At 39.0% G+C, this 26,271-nt stretch overlaps 1 protein-coding gene across 12 annotated transcripts in view; it reads left to right on the forward strand.

Moving 5' to 3' along the window:
- Nucleotides 1–26,271, forward strand: part of Nup98 (nucleoporin 98 and 96 precursor) — a 99,973-nt gene that overhangs the window by 48,915 nt on the left and 24,787 nt on the right. For all 12 annotated transcript variants that reach the window (XM_059269687.1, XM_059269678.1, XM_059269662.1 and 9 more), the window contains 8 exons: nucleotides 5,994–6,127; nucleotides 9,785–9,972; nucleotides 12,548–12,664; nucleotides 15,685–15,983; nucleotides 17,067–17,180; nucleotides 17,921–18,059; nucleotides 20,054–20,231; nucleotides 21,673–21,837. In XM_059269687.1, the coding sequence (XP_059125670.1) occupies nucleotides 5,994–6,127; nucleotides 9,785–9,972; nucleotides 12,548–12,664; nucleotides 15,685–15,983; nucleotides 17,067–17,180; nucleotides 17,921–18,059; nucleotides 20,054–20,231; nucleotides 21,673–21,837 (1,334 nt within the window). The remainder of the gene's footprint in view (nucleotides 1–5,993; nucleotides 6,128–9,784; nucleotides 9,973–12,547; nucleotides 12,665–15,684; nucleotides 15,984–17,066; nucleotides 17,181–17,920; nucleotides 18,060–20,053; nucleotides 20,232–21,672; nucleotides 21,838–26,271) is intronic.

Genomic DNA, 26,271 nt, shown 5'->3' on the forward strand with positions numbered 1-26,271 from the left:
TCACTTTAGAAGGCTTTACAGTTTATTTCTTGCTAATACTTAGCTTGCTGACTTGATTTTCTACTGTCCCATCCTTACTAAAGCAGTGTGCATGTGCACATTATTAAATAGCTATGTAATATAGAAGGATTTAGATTCTAGTCTTCTTTATCTCCTCATTCCTAGGATTGGTCTCTTTTAGAAAATTTAAATTTATCTAGCATATGATGAAGTTTGTTTCACTAAGTAATGTGCTTGTATTTCTGTGTTTTGTTTTAACGTAAGTAAATTTAACTTGTTAAAGTAGAAACTTACCTATCTCCTCTGTCTGTTTTGTTTATTCCCCCAGTGTTAATGTTCTACTTGCTAAATCTCCTAAGCTTTTACTTTTTATCTGTTGAGATATTTTATGTACTTCATTCATGTGAATGTACTTCCCTAGTTTTTACTGTATCTTCCACCTTATTTCTAAAAAAAAAAAAAAAAAATTCTTAGTTTACTTTAAATATCTATTTAAACTGTGTATCACTAGAAATGAAAACCTAGTATCACCTGGTATTAATAGTGTGAGATGGAAAGAAATGAGTTGGATTTTTTTTTTTTTTGAGATTTTATAATTTTATTTTATGTGTGTGAATGTTTGGTTTGCATGTACCTGTGGACCTTGTATGTGCCTAGTGTTTGTAGAAGCCATAAAAGGTCATCAGATTCCCTGGAATTGAAAATAGTTGTGTGATGCCCTATGGGTGCTGAGAACCAAACCTGAGTCCTCTGTAAGAAGAGCCAGTACTCTTAACTGCTGAACTGTCTCTCTGGCCCTAGAAAGGAAGTTTGGTTTTGGTTTTGTTCTTTTGGGGTATTTTTGTTGTTCCCCCACCCCGAGACAGGGTTTCTCTGTGCAGCTTTGGAGCCTGTCCTGAACTCACGCTATAGCCTAGGCTGGCCTCAGATTCACAGAGATCCACCTGCTTCTGCCTCCCAAGTGCTGAGATTAAAGGCGTGCGCCCGTGTGTGTGTGTGTGTGTGTGTGTGTGTGTGTGTGTGTGTGTGTGTGTGTGTGTGTCCGTGTGTGTGTCCGTGTGTGTCCGTGTGTGTGTGTGTGTGTGTGTGTATCCCTGGCTGTCCTAGAACTCACTCTGTAGACCTGGCTTGCTTTTGCCTCCCGAGTACTAGGATTAAAGGCATGTGTCACCATGCCCTGCCAGGATGCCAGGAATGAGTTTATGTGACTAAATTGATAAATTGTTTAGTCATAATACTTGAATTACATTTTGAGATCATTATATATTTAAGCTGTGTGTACTAATTCTGTCAACTAATTGATAGTTTCTTGAATTTCCTTTATCGAATGGGTTATCAGTGCCCTTCCCTAGTCTTCTCTTTTCCCCTTTCATGTATATAAATATATTTGAAGTTTTTAGATGTAATTTTATGTGGATGAATATTTTGCTTGCATGTATGTAAGTATATCAAGTGTGTACCAGGTGCACAAGGAGATCAGAAGAGGGCATCGGATCCCCTGACACTTGCAGTTACAGTTTTGAGTTATCACATGAGTGCTGGGAATTGAATCAGGGTCCTCTCTGCAAGAGCAACAAGTACTCTTAACTGGTGAGCCAACTCTATGGCTCCCTGTCTTCATATTTTTGTATGTTGATAGTTGATGTGGCTTGTGAAAGCTAGGCATAGTGGCACCCACTTGTAAGTGGCACTTGAGGAGGCACAAGGATCAAGAATTTAAGGTATTTCTCAGCTGCATAGCAAATTCAGAGCCAACCTCAGTTACATAGGTTTCTATCTCAAAAGAACAAAGGAACCCCAAGGATTTCTTGAATGCTTCTCTTTTCAAACATCTGGTTTTAGACATTGATTTTTCTTTAAACTTTGGGTTTGCTTATTGATACCAAAAATTTCAGATATCTTTTGTTCTTTAATTCGTTAGGATTGTTTTAATTTTGATCCTGTTTCATGATCTTATCCATTCATATTTAAAAATAAAATACTTAAAACCTAACTGGCAACTTTGTGTTTGTATTTACCAGCATCTTTCATTACATAATTTGTAGTCTGGAAACAGATATTCAAAAGTTCCCTAAATGAGAATGTGAATTCTCAGTTAGTGGATAATGCCATTTCTCTCAGTAGTTGCTTTTGTTCTTTCCATGGGCTTATTTCATTTTTATGCTCTATGACTATAGTCTGTTGAGTATCAGGGAAGTTAGCAGCATGACAGTGGGTAGTTTATAAAGTGATCCTCCAGCTTCCAAACCCCAGTTCTTGGATTACAGGAGTATTCCACTCAACCCTTTTGATATTGTAGTGTAGGGATCAATCAGACCAAGAACTCTATGCAAAATAGACACTGCCAGCCAAGTTATATTCCTGGCCTCTGCATATGGACTATACATTTACATTTCTGTCCTGTTTTAGTCCTGCTTGATCAAATCTGGTGTTTTGTTCCCCCTCTCCCTCTATTTTTGAGATGATTATATGTAGCTTATATTGTATAACAGAGACTGGCCTTGAACTCCTGATCCTCCTTGCCTCTACCTGCCAAGTGCTTGGAATGTTAGGCATGCATGACTTACACTTGACTCTTGATTCAAGGGTTTTATATTACAGTTGTATATTATTGCCCATTTAAAAATAATTCTATTAATGTTTAGAATGTCTACCTTTGTATCAAAAACATCTTAATTAAAAGGTGCTAGATTTATTATGGTCGGCCATTATTGGGCAGGGGCCTTATCTTCAATTTTGTCATGATAGTATACCTATAGGTTCTAGTCCAGTGACCTCGTTTGGTTTGTTATTACCTAAACCTGTCTCTTTAGAAATCCTACTCAAGTGTTGCTTTTTTACTTCCTAACCCCAAGCAGAATTGGTGTGCTAGAATTTTTTTTCCCAGTACACGGGAGGCAGAGGCAGGGGCAGGTGGATCTCCGAGTTTGAGGCCAGCCTGGTCTAAGAACAAGTTTCAGGACAGCCAGAGCTACAGAGAAACCCTGTCACAAAAAACTGAAAAAAGAACATTTGTCTCTTCTCTGTCATTAGAAAGGCTTGATTTTGTTGTTTTCTCAACCCCTTTAATAATTTGGTCATAATTTAATTATTTGATATGTTTTCAAATTCTTATTACCAAAATATGCCAATAGTAATTTCACTAGTACTTGTTCTCTTAATTTTTGCTCACATGTCAGCTTCCTTCTCTATCTTCAAAAAATTGTTTAGATTATTTTATGTGTATGAGTGTTTGGCTGCATGGAATATATGTATACCATATGTGTGCCTGGTGCCTGGAGAGGTCAGAAGAGGGTGTTGGTTTCCCTGGAACTGGAATTACAGATGGTTGTGAGTCACCCTGTAGATGCTCAACTTCTCTGTAAGAGTAGCAAGTGCTTTTAACTATTTACCCATACCTCCCATACACAACCTTTTATTTTAAGACATTTTATTTTTAAGCTGTGTGTGTGTCTGTGTCTGTCTGTCTGTCTGTCAGTGAGTGTCTGTGTATGCTAAGTGTGTATAAATGTTCAAGTAGGCCAGAGGCATCATATCCACTGGAGCTGAAGTTCCAGATATTTGTGGTCTGCCTAGTATGGGTGCTAGGAACTGAACTCTGGTTCTTTGGAAGACCAACATGTGCTCTTAACTGCTGAACCTTCTTTCTGGACCTTAGACCTTTTTTTTGAGACAGAAATTTTCATATTTATAATGTAAAGCAAATTTTCCTAATATGCTTGGGTTTGTTAATGATTCCCCCCCCCTTTTTTTTAATTCATTTTACATACCAACCACAGATTCCCCTCTCATCCCTCTTCTTGCTCCTCCCCTTCCCCCTTCCTCTCTTCCAACAAGGTAAGTTCTCCCATGGGGGTTGTTAATGATTTTTAAGCAATTATGTGTGTAGGTGTTTTGCTTGCATGTATTTCTGTATACCTCCTGCCTGTAGTGGCCATAAGAAGACGTCAGATGCTCTGGAACTGTAGTTACATAGTTATGAGCCACTGTGTGGGTACTGCAAACTGAACCCAGTCCTCTGGGGGGGAAAAAAAAAAAACAGTTCTCTTAACTGCTGTTCTATCTTTCCAGCCCCCCTTTTTTTCATTCTTGTGAGCAAGTCCACTTAGTGTGACCCATAGGTCAGTTTTTAGAGATCAGATTATTTTCTTTAAGGGATAAGTGATTGTCAAGTAACAAAATGCTGAGTAAAAATAACAGAATTTTTGGATAAGGAATATAGCACCCTGGTAGTATTTGCCTAGTATGTATGAGACCCTAACTTCAATTCCCAGTACCAAAGGAAAAAGTTCATTGTTTCTGAAACTTAGTCTCCTTGCCTAACTTCTCACAATAATACTGTTTTGTTTATTGATAATGCCATGTTACAGAAGATAACTTGTATATATTTTTTGTTTATATGTAGTCTTTTCTTTTTTAATTATTAGTTTGTGACAGAATCTTAATATGTTACCTGGGTTAACCTTGGACTCACCCCTCCTTTTTCTTTAGCCTTCCGAGTAGCTGGAGTTACAGATGTGCCCCTATGGCTGACTTTTGTTTTAGTGACTTGTCTGAATTCAGATGACTTCTTATATGCTCTTTAAATATTATCTCCTCTGGGTCTCAAATTCTTGACCATATTTATACTATTCCTTAAATATCAATAGTGTCTTAACTTTTTTTACATTGTGTAGCTGTGTGTGTATTTCGGACAGGGTCTCTCTTTATCCCAAGTGGCCTCAAATTTATAGCAATCCTTAAGCCTTCCACCTGATAGATAGGGTTACAGGTTTGAGCCATAAGCCTGACTACATTCATCCAGTTACACCAATTTGTTTGACTAAGTAGGATCTACTATGGTGTGATTGTACGCTGAACTTCCTATTCTTCTGGTGATGATGGTGGTGGTTGCTCCTGTAGCTGCTGCTGCTCTTTTTATTTTCCCCATTATGAGAACTTAGAGTTTTGATATGAGAACTCTTTTAATATACATTCTTACTATATTCGGGCTTTAGCCTATTTCTTTGTAAGAGGAAAACTTTTTTCTCTCAGATGATTGATTTAATATTTGATAAGTATTTTTGGAATGATTCTCTTGAAAATTGGTTTCTTTATCAGAAGTATACTACACTAGTTTTACTTTTCATTTTTATACACTAGATTTTTATACATTATGACCATCTATAATCTTTTTGGTTTTTCAAGACAGGGTTCCTCTGTATAGTTTTGGTGCCGTCCTGGATCTTGCTCCATAGACCAGGCTGGCGTCGGACTCACAGAGATCCGCCTGGCTCTGCCTCCGAGTCCTCTGAGTTTTCTGTGGCTGATGGGAAATGTTCTGTTTTGTTTTTTGTTTTGTTTGTTTGGTTTGGTTTTTTGACACAGTGTTTCTCTGTATATCTTTGGCTGTCCTAGAACTCGCTTTGTAGACCAGGCTGGCCTTGAACGCACAGAGATCTACCCACCTCTGCCTCCCCAGTGTGACACCACTGCCTGGTAGAAAATGTTCATTTATGCTTTGAGAGAAAATTAAAATAGCTGGCCAGCGTAGAACTTGGTTTGTGGTATAGACTAGACTTGAACTCCTGATTATTGTGTTCCAGCCTCTAGAATGCTGGGCTTTATAAATAAGCATGTGCCATCTTACCCAGCTAAAACTACCTTTGTTTCTAGAGATCAAAAACTATAACTTTTGTAATGTGTGCTAGTGGTAGATAAGTAAGTACAAAGCAGTCTTTCTAGGCTATTTTAATTTACATGTATTTAATTACTAGTTAGCGAATTTTTGTATGTAATGTCTCTTATGAAATGGCTTTCCATATCTTTGCTTACTTTTATTTAATTGATGGTTTTGTGCTTTTAGTTGGCTCATTGTCTTGCTAAATAATACCGTTGAGTGGGTCTGAATATTTAAAGATTTCATTTCTTTAAAGAGTGTTGAGTTCTCTGATACTAATGTATTGGATCATTGAACTTACTCCCCACCCCCATCCTTTTCTTGTTTTGAATAGCTTTGACAGATCCAAATGCTTCTGCTGCCCAGCAGGCTGTTCTCCAGCAGCACCTCAATAGTCTAACATACTCACCCTTTGGAGACTCCCCTCTCTTCCGGAATCCTATGTCGGATCCTAAGAAGAAAGAAGAGGTAATTTTTTATTCTTTTTAGGAGAGACTAAAAACGAGTTTATTTATCAAAGGGACCACAGTTAACAGATATTTTCAAGTAAAGTATGGATAGCTCCAGAGCACTGCCTTTTGACATTTCACACTTGTGAGAAGTAGAAGGGAAGGTTTGATGAATAGCCATTGGTTCTGATGTTAAGAGTGCGCCTGTGTCCACTTTTCCAGAGCGGGATGAAGGCTTTTCTAACATAGCTTTTAGGGGTCAAACTCAGGTCTTCATTCTTGCAAGGCAAGCACTTCACTGATTGAGCCATCTCCCAAGTCTCTCTTGGTACTTCTTAAAGTGCTGTGTAAATCTAAGTTGTAATTAGATGAATATTATGTGTTCTAGAGAGCCTGATGCACAAATATGGTAAGGTAGGCATCCTATTTAATGCTAAGGATGCAAAGCAAGAGAAAGAACTTTAGGAGCTTGTCCAATAAGGGAGATCAGACCTGAAAATTTAAGTTTACTGTAGCTCCATATAGTAGATACAGTAGTAGAGGAACCAGTTTTTTGATAAGTGAGCAAACAGAATGTTATATGATAGACATGTCATCCATTGAAAGGAACAAAGTACATGGGTGAACCTTGAAAGTACACCAAGAAAGAAGCCAGCACATTGGCTACATGATTTGTTTATATTAATAGATCACAAATCACAATTCATTGAGAAAGAGGATTTGTAGTTGACAAGGGATGAGGAGGAATTGGAATGTACAGAGTATCTTTGAAGTGATGGAAATGTGCTAGATTTAGATAGTGATAATGGTTATACAACCTTGTAAAAACTATAAAAATTACTGAATTATTATAATGGTTAGTTTTGTCAACTTGCCAAAATCTGGCATCACTTGGAGTCTGAGTGAGAGATTGCTTAATCAGTTTAATCTGTAGACTTACCAGCAAGGGGATTGTTTTGATTGCCTTAATTAATGTGGAAAGACACAGTGGACAGCATCACTCCCTGTTTTAGAGCCCTGGACTGTATAAGAGTACTAGACATACATGGATTTATTCCTCTCCTTGATTGTGGATATGAGGTGACTAGCTGCTTCAAGTTCCTGCCTTGACTTCCCAGCTTGATGTACTACAATCTGGAATTGTGAGCTAAAACAAACCTGTCTGCCTTAAGTTGCTTTTTGTCAGGGTATTTTAGCAACAGAAATTACTCGGACAATTTTATATATATTAAATGTCAAACTTTTATGTTATGAGAGTGTTGCTAAAAGTTTTTAAATATATGCCTTGTGTGGTTGTGAACACTGAGGAGGCAGAAGCAGTCTGATCTAGAAAGTACGTTTCAGGCTGGCCAGGACTACATAATGAGACCTCTCAAAAACAAGCAAGTTTTAAAATAGGATAAGAAGCATAGTATAGATAGTTGTGTGAGTTTGATGAGACTTTTCAAAGGCAGTAATATTTTCCTCTTGAAGTGTAATGTAGAAATGAAGATATTCTAAGCAAAAGCACTAAATTACAAAAAGTCATGAAAAACATCTTTGTGTGTGCATTAGGGTGTATGTTCACATTTGGGGACATGTGTGTTTATGTATTTGCAATTGTGCCTGTGTATCCAAGGATAGCTTTCAGGAGTTGGTTCTTTTTTTGTACTATGTGGATTTTTGGATTCAAACTTCAATCAACAGGTTTAGGTTCTTTTACCTGCTGAGTCATCTCACCAGCCCAGATCACAAAAAACATATTGAGTATGTTCATGAGAAGGGTCTGTTCTAGAAGGAGAATAAATTATGACATCCTTTTGTCCTGTTCTGTGACAGTCTTACTCTTGGTCTGGCTGGCTTCAAACTCATAGAGCTATGCCTGCCTCTGCTACTGTAAGTGCTGGAATTAATCTTTAAATGTAAAAATTACATTTCTGATCTCCTTCAACTTTAAGTCATGGGGTTGTAGACTTGTCTCACTGTGCTCAACGGTTTTTCTTGAATGAAATTTTAGTTAATGTGAAACAATTTCTATAAATCTTAAGATTTTTTGTTATATTTTCTTAAAATAAGTATAAATATTGTCATGTGTAAACTATTGTGAGCTGATAATTTTTCTTTTTGGGGGGTGGCTGGGATGGTGATGTTTTTGTTTTTTTCAAGACAGGGTTCCTCTGTGTAGCAGCCCTGGCTGTCCTGGAACTCTCAGAAATCCACTTGCCTCTGCCTCCCAAGTGCTGGAATGAAAGGCGTGTGCCACCATGCCCGGCAAGCTGATAATTTTTCATAAGAAGAAAATGTACAAAATGTATTAAGAATGTTGTATTAGTATGTCTTCATTATAAAGCACTTTCCAAATCTAGTTTATCAATTGTAATTTTTGTTTTGTTTTGTTTTGTTTTTGTTTTTTTGTTTTTCGAGACAGGGTTTCTCTGTGTAGCTTTGCGCCTTTCCTGGAACTCACTTGGTAGCCCAGGCTGGCCTCAAACTCACAGAGATCTTCCTGGCTGCCTCCCAAGTGCTGGGATTAAAGGCGTGCGACGCCGGGCTGGAGAGATGGCTCAGAGGTTAAGAGCACTGCTTGTTCTTCCAAAGGTCCTGAGTTCAATTCCCAGCAACCACATGGTGGCTCACAACCATCTGTAATGAGATCTGGTGCCCTCTTCTGGCTTGCAGGGATATGTGCAGGCAGAACACTGTATACATAATAAATAAATAAATCTTTAAAAAAAAAAAAAAAAAAAAAAAGGCGTGCGATGCCACCGCCTGGCATCAATTGCATTTTAAAGGCTATTACATCAGAGGTTGTAGAGATGGCTCAGTTATTTAGAGCACTTCCTGCTTTTGCAGAGGACCCAGACGCAGTGTCTCCTTCTGGCCTTCTTGGTTATCTACTTGTGAACCTGGTGCACATACATACACTTGCGTGCACACACATATACTCAGAAAATAAGAGAAGTAATTTTTTTTAAAGGTGTTTGACAAGTCAATTGAAATGAGAACTGGAAAGATGGATAAATAAATACCAGTTCTGTAGAAAGATAAATATTTCAAATGTCTGACACTAATCTTAATAATCAGAAAAACCAGGCCAGGCCCAGGGCTCCATATATATATATATATACACACACATATGATATTAGGTGTTAGTGTCCTTGGTTTAAGGGAGCTGATACTTCAAGAAAAGATGAAATTTGAAATTTGGTTAACCTTGTCTGCCCTCAACTTGGAGTCCTTCTGACTCTGTCTCTTAAGTGCTGGGATTAAAGGAGTAAAAGCCAAACATGGTAATGTATGCCTTTAATCCTCACACTTGAGAGGTAGAGCCAAGTGTTTCTCTGCATTCAAGGCCATCCTGGTCTACATAGCAAGTTCCAGGCAGACCAAGCTGTATAGACCTGTCTGAGAATAAAAGGGAGTGGGGGCTGGATGGGTATGATGTGAGTACTGGGCCTGGCTGATTTTCCTGTTATTAAGAATAGTGCCATATATTTAAAATAAACAATAATCTTTGATGCTTCTTCTTGAGACAGTGAAACAATGCCTTGCCAGATAGACCTGTCAGGTCTGGGCTCTCTGTGTAATAAGGCTGGCCTTGAATAGATGATGGTCCTACCATAGTCTGCCAGCTGCAAGGGTTACAGATGTAAACATTCATAGCAAGTTGGCTTGATGCTTTTCTTTTCCTTTTCAGAGACTGAAACCAACCAATCCAGCAGCTCAGAAGGCTCTTACTACACCTACTCATTATAAACTTACACCTCGCCCTGCCACCAGAGTCAGGCCAAAGGCTTTGCAAACAACTGGTACAGCCAAATCACATCTCTTTGATGGGCTGGATGATGATGAACCATCCTTAGCCAACGGAGCATTCATGCCCAAGTGAGTTTATTTTTGTTAAACAATAGTTATTTAAGCAATAAAACCTATTTTAATTATCCTAAGGTAATATTAACATAAATATTTTGATGACTGTGAGTCTAATTTTACATGTTCATATTTTTATTTTGGTTTTGTAAAATTATTACCTTTGTATTTACAGTTTTTACAACTCAAATAATCAAGGCCTAGAGATTTAGCTCAATGGTAGAGCACTTGCCTAGCTTGTATAAGGCTGCCTTTGGATTCACTAGCAGTATAATAAAGATTTTTTTTTAAGTTAAAGATCAGGTTAAGAAGAATCTGTATTTCTCTTTTGCTTTCCCACATGAGAGTTGTTTGTAGATACAGAACTAATAATAGAATAATTAGAAAGTAATAAGATAGGACAAGAAAATGGAAGCACTATTGCTAAGCATAGGAAAATCCACATAAATGATATCTTAGAGTATTGAGATGGGAAAAGACCTGAGGAAAATTACATAGCAGATTGTTGGTATCAGGAGACAGGGCATTTCATTTCTGAGTTGCTTATTCTAGATATGTAGCTATATAGACACAGGCAGACACACAAACATTTTTCAAAAAGCCAGTAGCTTTTTAATAAGAAAAGGGTAGGGTTTGTTTTTAATTCATTACTTACAATTCTTTGTTTATGAATGATGATAAGTTAATTTGTTCGGGTTTTTTGAGACAGGGTTTCTCTGTGTAACTTTGGCTGTCCTGGAACTCACTTTCCAGACCAGGCTGGCCTCGAACTCACAGAGATAAAAAGCATGTGCCACTACTGCCCAGTGCATTACAGCTCCTCATCTTAAAAATGTGGGTTAGGAAAAGCAGGGGATGGGGGTGCACGCCTTTAGTCCCAACACTCAGGAGGCAGAGGCGGGTGGATCTTTAGTGATCTACAGAACATGTTCCCAGGACAGCCAGGGCGATACAGAGAAACTGTCTTACAAAAAACCAAAAATAGGCCAGGCGGTGGTGGTGCATACCTTAGTCACAGCCTTTGGGAGGCAGAGACAGGAGTTTGAGTGAGTTACAAGACAGCCAGGGCTACACAGAGAAACTCTTGTCTGGAACACCCTCCCCCCCCCCCCAAAAAAAAAAGAAAGAATGAAAGAAAGAAAAAGAAAACCAAAATATAAAGGGGGATGGGGCTGTGACTGGAGAGTAGTAGCTCTGTGGTTTAAAGCACTTCTTACTCCTTCTCTTTCTGAGGACCTCAGGTCAGTTCTAAGCACCCTCATGGTGTCTCACAAACCATCCTTTGCTCTAGTTCCAGAGGATCCGAAATGCTCTTCTGGCCTTCTTTGAGCACCAGGCACACACATGGTGCAGGCAAAACATCATACACATAAAATAAAGCTAAAAACCATTTTTGTTGTTTTGTTTTTTAAGACAGGGTTTCTAAGCCTTTGCTGTCCTGAAACTTGCTCTGTAGATGGGGCTGACCTCAAACTCAGAGATCTTCTTGCCTCTGCCTCCCAAGTGCTTGGATTAAAAGCATGCATCACCACAGCCTGGCCAAAATCTTTAAATACGGATTGAAAACTGGGGAGATGGCTGAGTGGGTAAGGCCATTTGCTGCGCAAGCATGAGGACCTGAACTCAAAGCTCAGCACACGCATAAGAAGCCATACATTGAAGACCACATCCTTGTCTGTACTCTGTACATTGTAGTGGTAGAGACAGGACAGTTGCTGGCATTTTTCTTGTCTGTCTGCTTATCTCCAAGATAAGTAAAAGACCCTATCTCAGCAAAATAAGGTGGAAAGTAGTATAAAGCAGGACAAACAGCCTTGATACTTTTCTACTTTCCTTCCTTTTGCTCTTGTAAATGCTGACCAAAAAGCACTTTAGGAAAGGAAAGCATTTATTTGGCTTACACATCCGGTTTATACTCCCATAATTGAGGGAAGTCAGGGCAGAAATGCAAAGTAGGAACTTGAAATAGAAACCTTGAGGGAATGCATTATTTTTAAAATTTGTGTGTGTGTGTGTGTGTGTGTGTGTGTGTGTGTGTGTGTGTTGATAAGGTTTCTGTATGTAGCCCAGGTTATCATGGAACTCAATATGTAGACCAGGTTTACCTCCACCTCCAGAGATTGCCTGCCTCTCTCTGCCTCTGGAGTGCTGGGATTAAAAGTGTATACTGCCTCTTGAGTGCTGGGATTAAAATTGTGTGCCATACATTCAGCTTCAAGGATATTTTCCACTTAAATCTATATCTTCTCAGCTTTATTGTTCAAAACAAGTACAATGTGTTTGAGACTGTATGATGTGATCACACCACTAAGAAATCTACTATATATGCATCAGACAGTGGTGCCACACCCCTTTAATCCCACTCCCAGCACTCGGGAGGCAGAGGCAGGTAGATCTCTGAGTTCCAGGACAGCCAGGACTGTTATACGAGAATCCTTATCTGGAAAAACAAAACAAAAAAAATTATATGCAACTTAATAGGTGAGTTTTGGGTATATAAGAGTGCCCTTTTGAGGTCCAGATTTTTAAAATATTTACTACACTTGTATACACCTTAATTTTTTCTGTTTCTTTTGGTCTCTATTTTTAGGAAAAGCATCAAGAAGTTGGTTTTGAAAAATCTTAACAATAGCAATCTCTTTTCTCCTGTTAATCATGATTCAGAAGATCTAGCTTCACCATCTGAGTACCCAGAAAATGGAGACAGGTAAGCTGAATTCTGTCTGCTAATAGTTCTGTTTGAGACAATTCTCAGTGTAGCTTTGGTGCCTGTCCTGGATCTCACTCTGTAAATCAAGCTGGCCTTGAACTCACAGAGATCCGCCTGCCTCTGCCTCCCGAGTGCTGGGATTAAAGGCGTGCACCACCACCGCCCAGCTCTGTTTTATTTTAAAATATTCTAACTTTATAAAGATTGACAAATGTTATATCGAAGTACTGTAGTTCAGGGGCCCTAGATGTTATTACTTCTTGAGTGCTTTAAACCTTAAAATTATTGGAGCTCTGCCAGGTACTAGTGACACATGCCTTTAATCCTGGCAGGTGACTCATGAGTTTGAGGCCAGCCTGGTCTGGAGAGTGAGCAGGATAGTCAGGGCTACACAGAAACCCTGTCTCAAAAAAAAAAAAAAAAAAAAAAAAAAGAAAGAAAGAGAGAAAGAAAAAGAAAGCACCAGGACTTTATTGAGCCCAAGGACCCTCATAATAAAAAAAACTGACTGGCAAAATGGCTTAACAGTTAAGATCACTGGCTACTTTTGCAAAGGACTGAGGTTCGGTTCCCAACATCTACATGGTGACTGACTCAAAACCATCCCTAACTAGTTCCAGGGGATCCTGTGGGCCCCAAGTATGCATGTTGTACACATACGTACATAGAGGCAAAACACTCATGCACATAAAATAAAAATAAATAATATTAGAATGAGTAAGTTGGGGCTTGGAGAGGTGGTCATTAAGAACATTTGTTGCTCTTACAGAGGACCTGAGTTTGGTTCTCAGCACCCACATGGTGTCTCATAGCTGCCTATAACTCCAGTTCCTGGGGATCTAGTGTCTTTTATGACCTCTGTAGGCACCAAGCATGTATGTGATGCACATACGTTCATGTAGACAAAATACTCAGACATATTATAACCGTGAATCTTTAAATTAAAAAAAAAATGTCCAAGCATAGTGGTGTACACCTTTAAACCTAGCGCTTGGAGGCAGAGGCAGGTGGATTCCTTGAGTTTGAGGACAGTCTAGTCAACATGGGGCGTTTCAGGATAGCCATGACTATGTAGAGAGACCATGTCTCAACTAAACAATAAATGAATGAACAGCCAGTGATGACGGTATGCATTTACAATCCCAGGAGTGGAGTTGGTTGTTGTTTTGCATTCAATATAGTGGTTGCACCTTAAAGCAACTGCTGTCCCACCTGGCAGTTGCAACTCCGCAGCTACCAGCAGCAGCTTCAGCCAGATGGGAACTCTGTTCCCTCAGGCACCAGCTCTGTCAAGGCTGCTAAAACAAACTATCTAAATCTCTGTCCTTCTATAGAACTCAGGATTTCAAGGTTGACATGGAATCCTGCTAATCCAGAGAGGCTGAATAACAAGTAGCCATCCTGCTCGGCCCCCACTAAAGAACCCTTGCTACACTTCTTTCCTCCCCACCACTTCCTGTCAGCTAGTTGCTGACTCAGCCTCCTCACCCCAGGTTAATTTCACTTAATCAAACAAATGTAACACATCTCTGCACTGTTAACAAAAGCAGCAGAAACAAATGTAACAAGTCTTTATACAGTTAAAATAATAATCCACAACAGTTGGTTCTCTTTTTCCGCCATGTAGGTCCCAGGGATTAAACTTGGATTATTTAGTCTTTGTTTTACCCACTGAGCCCTCTTGTCAGCCCTACCTCCTCATATCCCACCCTCCCCCCAACCCCACCCCCAACCCCAAGACAGGGTTTGTCTGTGTAGCTCTGACTGTCCTGGAAATCTCTCTGTAGACCAGGCTGGCCTGGAACTCACAGAGATCTGCCTGCCCCTGCCTCCTGAGTGCTGGGATTTTAATGTACTCCACCACATCTGGCTTACCTCCTCGTTCTTAATGGTTTGCTGGTCATTGTGGTGAATAAAAGATAATTTAATTAGTTCTCCATTAGTGAACATATAAAGATTATTTGGTATTCTTTTATTCAAAATAATGGGCCTTTTTAAAAATTATAATTAGATATCGCATTAAAATATTTCCAAACCTCTTGTGCTTGTAATATTAAAGTTTAAATTCAGATTTTGAGATTGTTAAATTTTATGTGTATGAATCTTTTGCCTTCAAGTATGTATGTGTATTGTGTGCATGCAGTGCCTTTAGAGGCTATGTATGGTGGTGTTTGGGATCCATTGGAACTGAGTTACAGCTGTTGATAGCTTCCTGTGAGTGCTGGAAATCAAACCCTGGGCCTCTCTGAAACAGCAGCCAGTGCTCATAAAAGCTGAGTCATCGCTACAACCCAGTTTAAAATTTCTTTTGGTGTTTTATCTTGACATTAACCACTAATCATTTATTTCCACATAGTAGCAAATACTTTTTGTGTTTGTTTTAGTCAAAGATTTGACAGGCTGGTAGGATGGCTCAAGGAGTAAAGGTTTTTAATCATCAAGCCTGGTGACCTAAGTTTGATCCCTAGAACACACCCACACAGCAAGAGGGGAGTATTCAGATTCATTCCTTTGAAAATGAGCAGTGGGGTTGGTTTGGTTGTTTTTTATTTTATGTGCATGGGTGTTTTGCCTGCTTGTATGTCTATATACCACTTGTGTGCCTGGTACCTGAGTGGACCAGGATAGGGTATCAGATCCCCTAGAATTGGACTTAGAACAGTTGTGAGCCACCATGTGGGTGCTGGGAATTGAACCCAGGTCCTCTAGAAAAGCAGTACATGCTCTTAACTACTGAGCCATCTCTCCAGCCCAACATTTTCTGTTTTAAAACCTCAACTCTAGTTAGTACTCACAACTTTGTGATATTATGCAAGGTTATTAATATTTTGCCTCCATTTTCTTGTTTATAAATTAGAGACAGTAGTTAAATCTATTTCACATGATTACTGTAAGGATTAATTTTAAATTTATTAAATTGTCCAGAGTAGTGTCATATACTAATAGAGATTAACTGCTGTCATTGTTATTACTGTTGCTAGGGGCTAAGGTATTATTATTTTTTTCTCTCTTTTCAGATTTAGCTTCCTGAGCAAACCTGTTGATGAGAACCATCAGCAGGATGGAGATGATGACTCTTTTGTATCACGTTTTTACACTAACCCTATTGCCAAACCCATCCCTCAAACCCCAGAGAGTGCTGGAAACAAAAATAACAGCAGCAGCAGTGTGGAAGATACCATTGTTGCTTTGAACATGCGTGCTGCTTTGCGCAATGGACTCGAAGGAAGCAGTGAAGAAACGTCTTTCCATGATGAGTCATTGCAAGATGACCGCGAGGAAATAGAAAATAACGCTTACCATATACATCCAGCAGGTCAGATTCACACCTTTTATACCTTTGAAATAGTTTACTTTATAATTAATGATGTAGTCAGAGGAGCTCACTTTTTTTTTAATATATTTTATTTTTTTATTTTTATGTGCATTTGTGGTTTTGCCATGGGTGTTGGGTCCCCTGAAACTGGAGTTTCAGACAGGTGTGAGCTGCCACGTGGGTGCTGGGAATGGAACTCAGGTACTCTGGAAGAATAGTCAGCACTCCTAACCCCTAAGCTATCTCTCCAGCCCAAGAGCTCACTTTTTATATCCTGTCTACTTAACTTTAAATTCAAGTGTAGTGTGGTCTGTCGACTACCTACCATATTGTAGTATGTACCCATTAAAAAGAGGGCTCTATAGTAAATAAAATCTATAAATTTTAGGTTAAGCAAAGTTAAGTAGACTTCATTACATTTTAAATGTTTTTGTTTTTCTTTTTTTTGGGGGTGGTGGTGGTGGTTTTCGAGACAGGGTTTCTCTGTAGTTTTGGTGCCTGTGCTGGATCTTGCTCTGTAGACCAGGCTGACCTCAAACTCACAGAGATCGCCTGGCTCTGCCTCCCGAGTGCTGGGACTAAAGGCGTGCACCATCACTGCCCGGCTTGTTTTTCTTTTATGGTGGGGATGGAGTAGGAGTTTTGCTCATGCTTTCTCAGAACTTTCAGTTATCCTTCTGTGTCTGCGTCCTAAATTCAGCACTCAGTAGGTGGAGACAGGAGGCTCAGAGACTCAGGGTCTCAGCTTCATCGTAACTTGAAGGCCAGACTGTGATGCATGAGACCAGGTCTCAAGAAAAATCAAAACAAAAACCCAAACTTGTTTCATAGAATTTTTTTTTGCTTTATTTTGTTTTTGTTTTTTGTGTTTGTTTTTTTGTTTTGGAGACAGAGTTTCTCTGTGTAGAACAGGTTGATTTTACTTGAAGATCCACCTGCCTCTGCCTCCTGAGTTTTGGGATTAAAGGTGTGTACTAACATTGCCAGGCGATAGAAACACTTTTTATATGAAAGTAAAATGAATATTACTAAGAACTGTTCTACCCAGGATAATCAACAATATTTTCTGACTTTTGGTCACAGGCATTGTTCTCACAAAAGTTGGTTACTATACAATTCCATCTATGGATGACCTTGCTAAAATTACCAATGAAAAGGGAGAATGCATTGTTTCTGACTTCACCATTGGTCGTAAAGGTAGGTGTGAGTTTAGGAGTGAGTATGTAATTCAGAGATTACATCTTGCTTTTGTAATTAAGGGCAGCACTTGATTTTAGGGTCTGTTTTTTCCTATATTTAGTTCCTCCTTGACTTTGAAGATTAGAAACATTGACAAGTAACAGAACAAAGAAAACTAGAACTGTGTAACATTTGGGGGCTTAGACATACCTGTTTGAGTCTTATAATTATTTGTTTCATTATTCTTCAGAATTAAAAAAACTTTAAGGTTGGAGTTGAGGATTTAGCTTGGTGGTAGAGCGCTTGCTAGACCCTGGGTTCAGTCCTCAGCTCAAAACAGAAAAACTTCTAAGGTATATTAATTTTAATACTTTGGTTCAGTTTCATACTATTAATTGTTACAGATAATTTTCTTTGAACAAATTTACTTTGTGATACTGTATTTTAAAAGGGCTCAAGGCTTTTAATTTACCTAGCAGACTAGGAACCAAGTTGTTCATAGAGCAACACTGCAGATACTTGGGAAGATTTGAGGCTAGCAAAAATGTAAAGTGGAGGTGTACATCTGATAACAATGTAATGTCATTCCTCTTTCCCCATTCTTGCCATATTTAGGAGGTAGGAAGCCACTTGATGAATTTCTGGAAGGTTTAAAATACTGATATTACAGGATGCGTATTCTTCTTGCTAATCACTACAGATTAAAAGGTTTGCTCCTTTTATATAAGGTCTTTTTAACTATTTGCTCTGAATTTTAGGGTATGGCTCTATCTATTTCGAAGGAGATGTGAATTTGACAAATCTAAATTTGGATGATATTGTGCATATCCGAAGGAAAGAAGTTATTGTCTATGTAGATGATAACCAAAAGCCACCTGTGGGTGAAGGGCTAAATAGGTATGAATTTATTTACATATTGAAAATAGCAAACTATTGGTTTTTTTTTCTATAAACTTGCTATAAAGTATAATTGTTTCTTTACTTTTATTTGAATGTATACGTGGTAATGATATACTGTGACTTTAGAACTCATACCTTTTCCCTAACAGTAATGTCCAGGTGCTGCTTCAGGAACTTTCAACACTGGAAATTTTCTTTTGATTTGGTTTAATTTTGCTTTTCAGAGCTAGGGATTAAACCAGGGCAGTCAATTTGCCAGTGAGCACCAACCCCAAAAGTGTTTGTTTGTTTTCTGTATTTCCTCTTGTTCACTTAACTTTTTTGGGGTTTGGGGGGGGGAGGCGGGGAGGCGGGGTTTCGAGACAGGGTTTCTCCTTGTAGTTTTGGTGCCTGTCCTGGATCTCGCTCTGTAGACCAGGCTGGCCTCGAACTCACAGAGATCCTCCTGGCTCTGCCTCCGGAGTGCTGGGACTAAAGGCGTGCCCCACCACCGCCCGGCATTCACTGAACTATTTTATTATGAGATTTTAACCTTTGCTTTGTCTTAGGCATTTTATTGCCATATATTGTTTGGGGTGGGGTGAGGTGGGGGTTAGACAAGGTCTCACACTAGAGCCCTGTATAGTCTTGAATTCAAAATGTACCCCAGCCTGGCCTCGATTCGTGGTAGTCCTGCTTTAGCCTCCAGAGTGCTGTAATTATAGTTGTGTGCTACTACACCCATCTTCTTCTGAATTAATAGATTATTGGTTGATTGAATTCACATTTGCAGAACCCCAGTACAGAGTTGTGTTTCCCAAAGAATTGACAATAATGTGGATTGGGAGTAGGAGGTGAAGGCAAAACAAAATAATCTTTTTTAGAAAAAGATTGACAGTAGGATCATGAAATATTTTACGTGTGTTCATGATTCATAGGTTGCGTTTAATTTTTGACTAAGAACGTTAATGGATGAATCAATAAAGTGTGGCATGTACGTACAAGGAATTATTATTCAGCCTTATAAAGAAAGGAGGTGGCCGGGCGGTGGTGGCCACGCACGCCTTTAGTCCCAGCACTCGGGAGGCAGAGCCAGGCGGATCTCTGTGAGTTCGAGGTCAGCCTGGTCTCCAAAGCGAGTTCCAGGAAAGGCGCAAAGCTACACAGAGAAACCCTGTCTCGAAAAACCAAAAAAAAAAAAAAAAAGAAAGGAGGTAATTTGGAATCAGAAAGTTTCTGAGGCCAGCTTGGGATTTGCAGTCTATCTGGGGCTATAACAAGAACCTTTTTCTTTTAATCTCAGGACTCGGGACAGAGACAGGCAAATCTCTGAATTCCAGGGTAGCCAATGCTACACTTAGAAACCCTGTGTGTGTGTTGGGGGGGGGGGGGTATATAACAAGAACCTTTTTCTAAAAACAGAAATAGCAAAAGGGAGGAAATTCTGACACATTTAGTATGGATGAACCTTAATATTATACTAAGTAAAATAAACAGTCACAAGAAGATAAATAAAAACAAAGTAGAATGGTAATTACAAGGAACTACTCTATAACCCAGGCTGGCCTGGAACTTCCTTTGTAGACCTGACTGCCCTCTGCTTCTCTCTCCTGAGTGCTGGACTTGAAGGCAGGAACCTCGATACCCAGTCTCAGACCTACCTTTGCTATTTATAGTGGTGTTAGTTGGATCTCATAGTGGGTCTCACTATGTTTTTTTCTTTATCTGAGGGGAAAAACATCTGGTTTGTGTATATACCACTTCTTCTGGTTTGTGTATATATCATTTCTTTTATCCATTCATCAATGATAGATATCTAGGCTGGTACCACATCTTGGCTATTGTATGCCTAGGGTTCTTCAAGTATTTATATGACCAGGAGTGGTATAACTGGGTCACATTCATTGTAGTTCTATTATTAGTCTTTTAAGGAAAGCATCAGGCTTCCATAGTGGTTACATTTCCATTTGTAAGTATAAATCATTTCTATTTTGCCTGTTTATACTTCACAGAAAGGCTGAAGTTACATTGGATGGAGTTTGGCCAACAGATAAAACATCCCGATGTTTAATAAAGAGCCCAGATCGACTTGCTGATATCAACTATGAGGGGAGATTGGAAGCAGTCTCAAGGAAGCAGGGAGCCCAATTCAAGGAGTACCGACCTGAAACTGGTTCTTGGGTGTTTAAGGTATAGTTACTTAGTCCAGTTCCAACTTTTGGCCTCATGAAATGAATTCATAAGAAATCTTTGAAATGAATTCATAAGAAATCTTTGTCTCTTTGTAAAGTAAGTCTTCAAAAAAACTTTGTGAGTGTATGTATTAATGTCAGGTGTCTTCCTCTGTTGCTCTTTACCTTACCATTTTTTATTTTTGTGAGACAGAGTTTCACTGTGTAGCCCTGGCTGACCTGCAGCTGTGTTTGTAGGCACTGTCCTTGAACTCACAGAGATCTGTCTGCTTCTATCTAAACACTAGGATTAAAGGCATACGCCACTACACCCAATTCATCTTTTTATTTGAAATAGTAAACAGAACCTGAAGTAACAACTGAACCTGAAGCTCTCTAATCCTGGAAGCCTGGCTGGCCAGCACCAAGGCCCAAGTGCCTCTGCCTCTGCAGTGCTAGGGTTGTAGTTATGATGGCTATGCCTAGCTTCTTTTTGTTGGGGTAGGGGGAGGATCTGCTGGACTCAGGTACTCATGATTACATGGTAAACACTTTACCAACTGAGCCGTCTCCTTAGCTCTGATAAATGCAACAATTCTTGTGTGTGTGGTGGGAGGCGGGGGTTACAGAAAATGTCACAGTGTACAAGCCCATGTCAGTAGACAACCTTTGGGAGTCTATTCTCTGTACCGGGGTCCTGGGGATCAAAATCAGATTGTAAGACTTGGCAATAGGTACCTTTACCTTCTGAGCCATCCATCCATCTCACCAACCTTGTCATTTTTACTTCTAAACACTTTTGAAAGTGGAGAGGTTGGCTGTTACTTGTTTTAGATAATCTTACCCAGTAGTTTCTTCTTGTAGGCTGGTTGGATGATTTAGCTGGTTGAAAGCCCTTGTGTAGGTAGAGAACAATTAAGTAGTAAATGTCAGGAACCATGGATAATTACATTTTAATCTTATTGTTTTGTTTGGGGTTTTTTTGGTTTTGGTTTTTCAAGTCAGGGTTTTTCTGTGTAGCCCTGGCAGTCCTGGAATTGGCTTTGTAGACCAGGCTGGCCTCAAACCTCAAGTAGATCGACTTGCCTCTGCCTCCGAAGTGCTAGGATTAAAGGTGCACACCACTACACCTGGTTCATCGTAATCATAGAAAAGTAACACACTAATTAACATTTTGCTTTACTTTAATTATTTAAAATTTATTTGTATTTTTTTATTTCTATGTGTTGTGCCTTTGGAAGCAGAGCAGGGTATTGGGTCCCCTGGAGCTAGAGTTTTACAGACACTTAGGAGCTCACATGTGGGTCCTCTGGAAGACCAACTAGTACTTTCGAATTGCTGAGCTCTCTCTCCAGCGCCTGCTTTAACTGTTTTAATACCTCTCCTTTTGTCTTTTTTCAAAGGTAGATATTATGGAAGAGAGCACTGTTAAAAATTAACTTTGCTGGGTTTCTTCTTAGGTCTCCCATTTTTCTAAATACGGCCTTCAGGATTCTGATGAAGAGGAGGAGGAGCACCCACCCAAAACTACTTCAAAGAAGTTGAAGACTGCCCCTTTGCCCCCTGCAGGACAGGCAGCCACTTTCCAGATGGCTCTTAATGGCAAACCTGCAGCTCCACCTCAGGTAGAGAAAGGACAGTGAATGTGAATGGAACGGTGATAAAGAAGGCAGAGCAGTCCCTCAGATTCTCAGCTGCACAACCCTGGGACCTGACAAGTACAAGGGAGGCTGAGGTGGTACGGGCTGCTAGTGTTTACTCAGCAGTTAAAGAATTCTCTTGCTGTTTCGATCATTCTACAGATTGTAATTCTCAATTTTTCTCATTTGGACTTGTGATTTTTTTGATCAGTGATCAACTGGAGATAGCATTTTGCTTGTGTAGGGTTGATGCAAAGTCAATCCTACTTTTATTGACTTCATGATGTGCAGTCTGATCTTGATCTTTACCTCCATTGCTTTTTAAAAGTCAGATTAGCTTTCTATAAGAGTTTTAAATTCCATTTTCTCAAGTTGTTGGCTTATACTTCAATTAAACCCATGATACTGTATTTTAATAATCTCTATGAAAATAGATAATTTTAAAAAGCAAGTAAATTATTTAGTGTGTAGAAAATAGGGACTGTGTTGTTTATTACAAATATTTGTATCATAACTTTTTTCAGTATTGTTAAACCAGTATAAAGTTTTTGTCCTTACAGGGAAAGGTTTGTAAATTAATTGAATGCCTACTGGTAAAGAGATTTACTTTCATTTGGATGTTGTTTATACTCAATCAAGTTATAGAAATATTTTTAACTTACTGACATACTCCCTCAAAGAAGAGTTGTTTATGGGACTTTGTAAAACACCCTCTACCTCTCAGCTGCTAAAAGCAGGACTTTTGGGATTTTCCATGCTATAATTCTTTCAGCTGCTCAAATGTGTGATTTTTATGATTTATTAAATAATTTCTGGGGAGGTACTTTCTGGAGAATCTTGTGTGTGTTCACATTTATGTGTACAGAGTGGAAGGGGAGGGTATGATAAACATGAAAGTTGGAACTGTTGACTTTTAAGGTTTTTTTCTTTGTTGTTTTTGGTTTTTCGAGACAGGGTTTCTCTGTGTAGCCCTGGCTGATCCTGGCACTAGCTCTGTCAAACTCCTAGCGATCTGCTTGCCTTGGCTTCCCGAGTGCTGGAATTAAAGGCATGCGCCACCAATGCCTGGCTGACTTTTATAATATTTGTGCTTTTTAAAATATCCCATTAAAAACCTCTCCTAATAAATCTGTAAATGACTTAGGAGGCAGAGGAAAGCAGATCTCTGAGTTTGAGGCCAGCCTGATCAACTTGGTAAGACATTCTCAAGAAATCTGTAAATGAACGTGGTTCTTTTGTTTGTCTGGTTGGTTGGTTTTTGGTTTTTGGTTTTTGGTTTTTTCTCTCCCTCCCCCCCCCCTTTTTTTTTTCCCCTGTTATTTTAAGATAGGGTTTCTCTGTGTAGCCCTGGCCGTCCTGGAACTCACTTTGTAAACTCAGAGATCTGCCTACCTGCCTCTGCCTGGGCAAACATAGTTATTTTTTTATTTATCCATCTTTTTTGTGTCTGTGTGACTCCTATCCCATATTTTTTTTTTCAATCTTTTCAAAAAACAGAATCAAACAGCATTTTTGTTTGTTTGTTTGTTTTGTTTTTTACTTCCTGCTGATAAACATATTATGTAAGGTATTAAAGATATGGCAGGAAAAAAGCTTCATCTGAAGTTAAACAGAACAAATTTATGTAATACTGGCATTTAGTAGTCAGCTTTAATCACCAGAATCAAACACTAGGGAAAAAAATCTAAATTCCTGAAATGACAGTGTAGTAGGCAAGACTCATCACAGAACTGAGAGCAAAAGCTGAAGATGTATTGTTTACATTCAGCATTATGAAGACTTTGCTCTTAGTGTGTTAGCAACATGGGGCTCTGGAGCACTCCTTCCTATTCCCTGGTGACATTTGAGGGACTGGCTAATTATTAATATTAGTTGTTTTACTTGGCATAGGAAACTACCTGAACTATCTAAATGCACTGAGAACAGATGGCATGTTTTCATTCTTGAGTCAAAGTTGCTATTGTCACACATCACGCTGTTGCATTCTTCTCAGAGAGGCTGATTTCCATCAGGTGCTCCTGAGGTCTGATGGAAGACTCCCTCAACCCCACTCCCACCCTCCAAGTATAGCACAAATGGAAGGTTGTTTCTTGAGCTGTTTAACAAAGTTTGTATTTTATTTTAAGGGTCACATTTATACAACACTGCTTTTTATCCAGTAATCTCAGGTCCCTGTTACCTTTGCTCCTAAAAAAGCAGGTATGACAAAGCAACCAGAACACACATTTTGTATGATCTTCTGTAACTTTTAGGTGAGAGAAAATGTTGACAGATCATCCTTGGCTGCAGGTAAATTATAGCTACTGTGGGAAAGTTGTTTTCTGTAGTTAATAGTTTCAAGCTCCTGATTTGAGATTCCAGTTTCCAGATGACTGATTAACAGTCTGGAGAGCTTGACATTGGTTCTTAGATCAGCCATCACTTCAGTCAGTTCCATGGAACTCCCATGGAGTTCAGACATGCTTAATTTTCAGTAATTCTCCTCTGCTGATGGAGATGTATGGGCAGATTTTGAAGCAGAAAGACCTGAAACCTTTGACACTCAGGTAGACGTAAATGGAGCTTTTACCCCAACCTTATAATTGAAACGAACCTGAGTTCAGTAACAACAAGTCAAGATAGCTTTCCCAGAAACATGTATAAAGAAATGTTAGAAAAAAAATTAAGTTTTTTTTCTATGTATGAATATTTTGTCTGCATGTATATATGTGTATCTATTGTATTCCTGTGCCTGTACAAGACCTGAAAGCACCAGATTTCCTGGAACTGGTGTTATGGATGGTTGTGAGCCACCATGTCGATACTAGAAATCTGGGTCCCCTAAAAGAGCAGCAAGTGCTCTTCACTACTGAGCCATCTCTCCAATCCCAATTTTAAAACTCCCCCCCCAACTCCAGGAAAAAAGTATCGGGATTCAGGATTTTGGATATAAGATTTGTATATGCTGTGACTTGAAATAAAAGGACACTATTCTAAACATGGAAGAGTGAGTGAGTGAGTGAGTGAGTGTGTGTGTGTGTAGTGACAATTTTCTTTTAGATATTAATGGACATGTTGATTTTCTTTCTTTCTTTTTTTTTTTTTTTTTCTCCGTGTCACTTTGGAGCCTGTCCTGGAACTCATTCTGTAGACCAGACTGGCCTTGAACTCACAGAGATCCACCTGCCTCTGCCTCCCAAGTGCTGGAATTAAAGGCGTGCACCACCACTGCCCAGCATTGATTTTCTTATTAAACATCAAATATAAGCTAATATAATTAAGACTTATTCTTCATGCAGAATTTTTTTAGTGTATAAATAAAAGACACAAGCCTTTGAAACCCTAATGTGTTAACTTCTTTTGAAGAGAACACAGTATTATTGGCAGGTAGTTTTCAAACAAAACTATGTGAAAATACTCTTTACAGTTAGAAGACAAGTTATATTGGAGGTAGACAACAATAGTAGTCATATTGGACCAAATTAATTGGCTAAAAGGATAATATCAACTATATTAAAATCTGATCTTGGGCTGGCCATTTATTTTTTTTTAGATTTAAGAACACCTGAGTTATTTCACTTTTCCCTTGGAATTAAGAAAGTATGTATTTAAGTCCTGACCATGTTGATTAAATATAGAAGGTTCTTTTGAGTGTAAAAATTAACCTTTCTTGCCGGTTGCTGGGTGCATGCCTTTAATCCTAGCTCTCTGGAGACAGAGGCAGGCAGATCTCTATGATTTGAGGCCAGCCTGGTCTATCTACAGAGTGAGTTCCAGGATAGCCAAGGCTACAGAGAGAAACCCTGTCTCGAAAAAAAGAGAGAAAGAGAAATTGTAGCAGACTAGACACTTATTCAAAGTTAGTTTTCAGAAGTCAGAATGATAAAAAATGCTGTAAGCTGAGCATGAGTGGAGAGAAACAACTCCTGAGATCTGTGGGAAGGAAAGATATTTACTGGGAAAAGTTGACTAGTCATCATCTTAACTTCCTTTTCCTACAGTGTAATCTCTTGAAGACGGGATGTTTGGCTTCCTTCTAAATACAAGAACAGTGCATTATAAATATTACTTATAGAAATTATCTCTAAAATGATAATCTGAAATACTGAGGATAGGGTTCACAATTGAAAACCTGTTATCTAAGACAGGGTTTCTAGAAGTCAGAGATCCACTTGCCTGTGCCTCCCGAATGCTGGGATTAAAGTCGTGCACTACCACCACCTGGCCAGGATTTCTTAAAAAATTTATTTTAGGATAGTTTATTGAAATTTCTTAGGTATATTCTTCTAAAGTCCATGCACGGGGATTCCCAGAATGTTACTGTTTCTCAGCTGTATAGTATTTCCCTTCCTACTCGTCCATTCACCAGGCAATGTCATCTACCTTTAATGGCTGTGTGGGAAGGTGGAACACAGAAAACGTCGATCTTCAGCACTCTTC

Source organism: Peromyscus eremicus, chromosome 1 (genome assembly GCF_949786415.1).
Source record: "Peromyscus eremicus chromosome 1, PerEre_H2_v1, whole genome shotgun sequence".
NCBI classification, from domain to species: Eukaryota; Metazoa; Chordata; class Mammalia; order Rodentia; family Cricetidae; genus Peromyscus; species Peromyscus eremicus.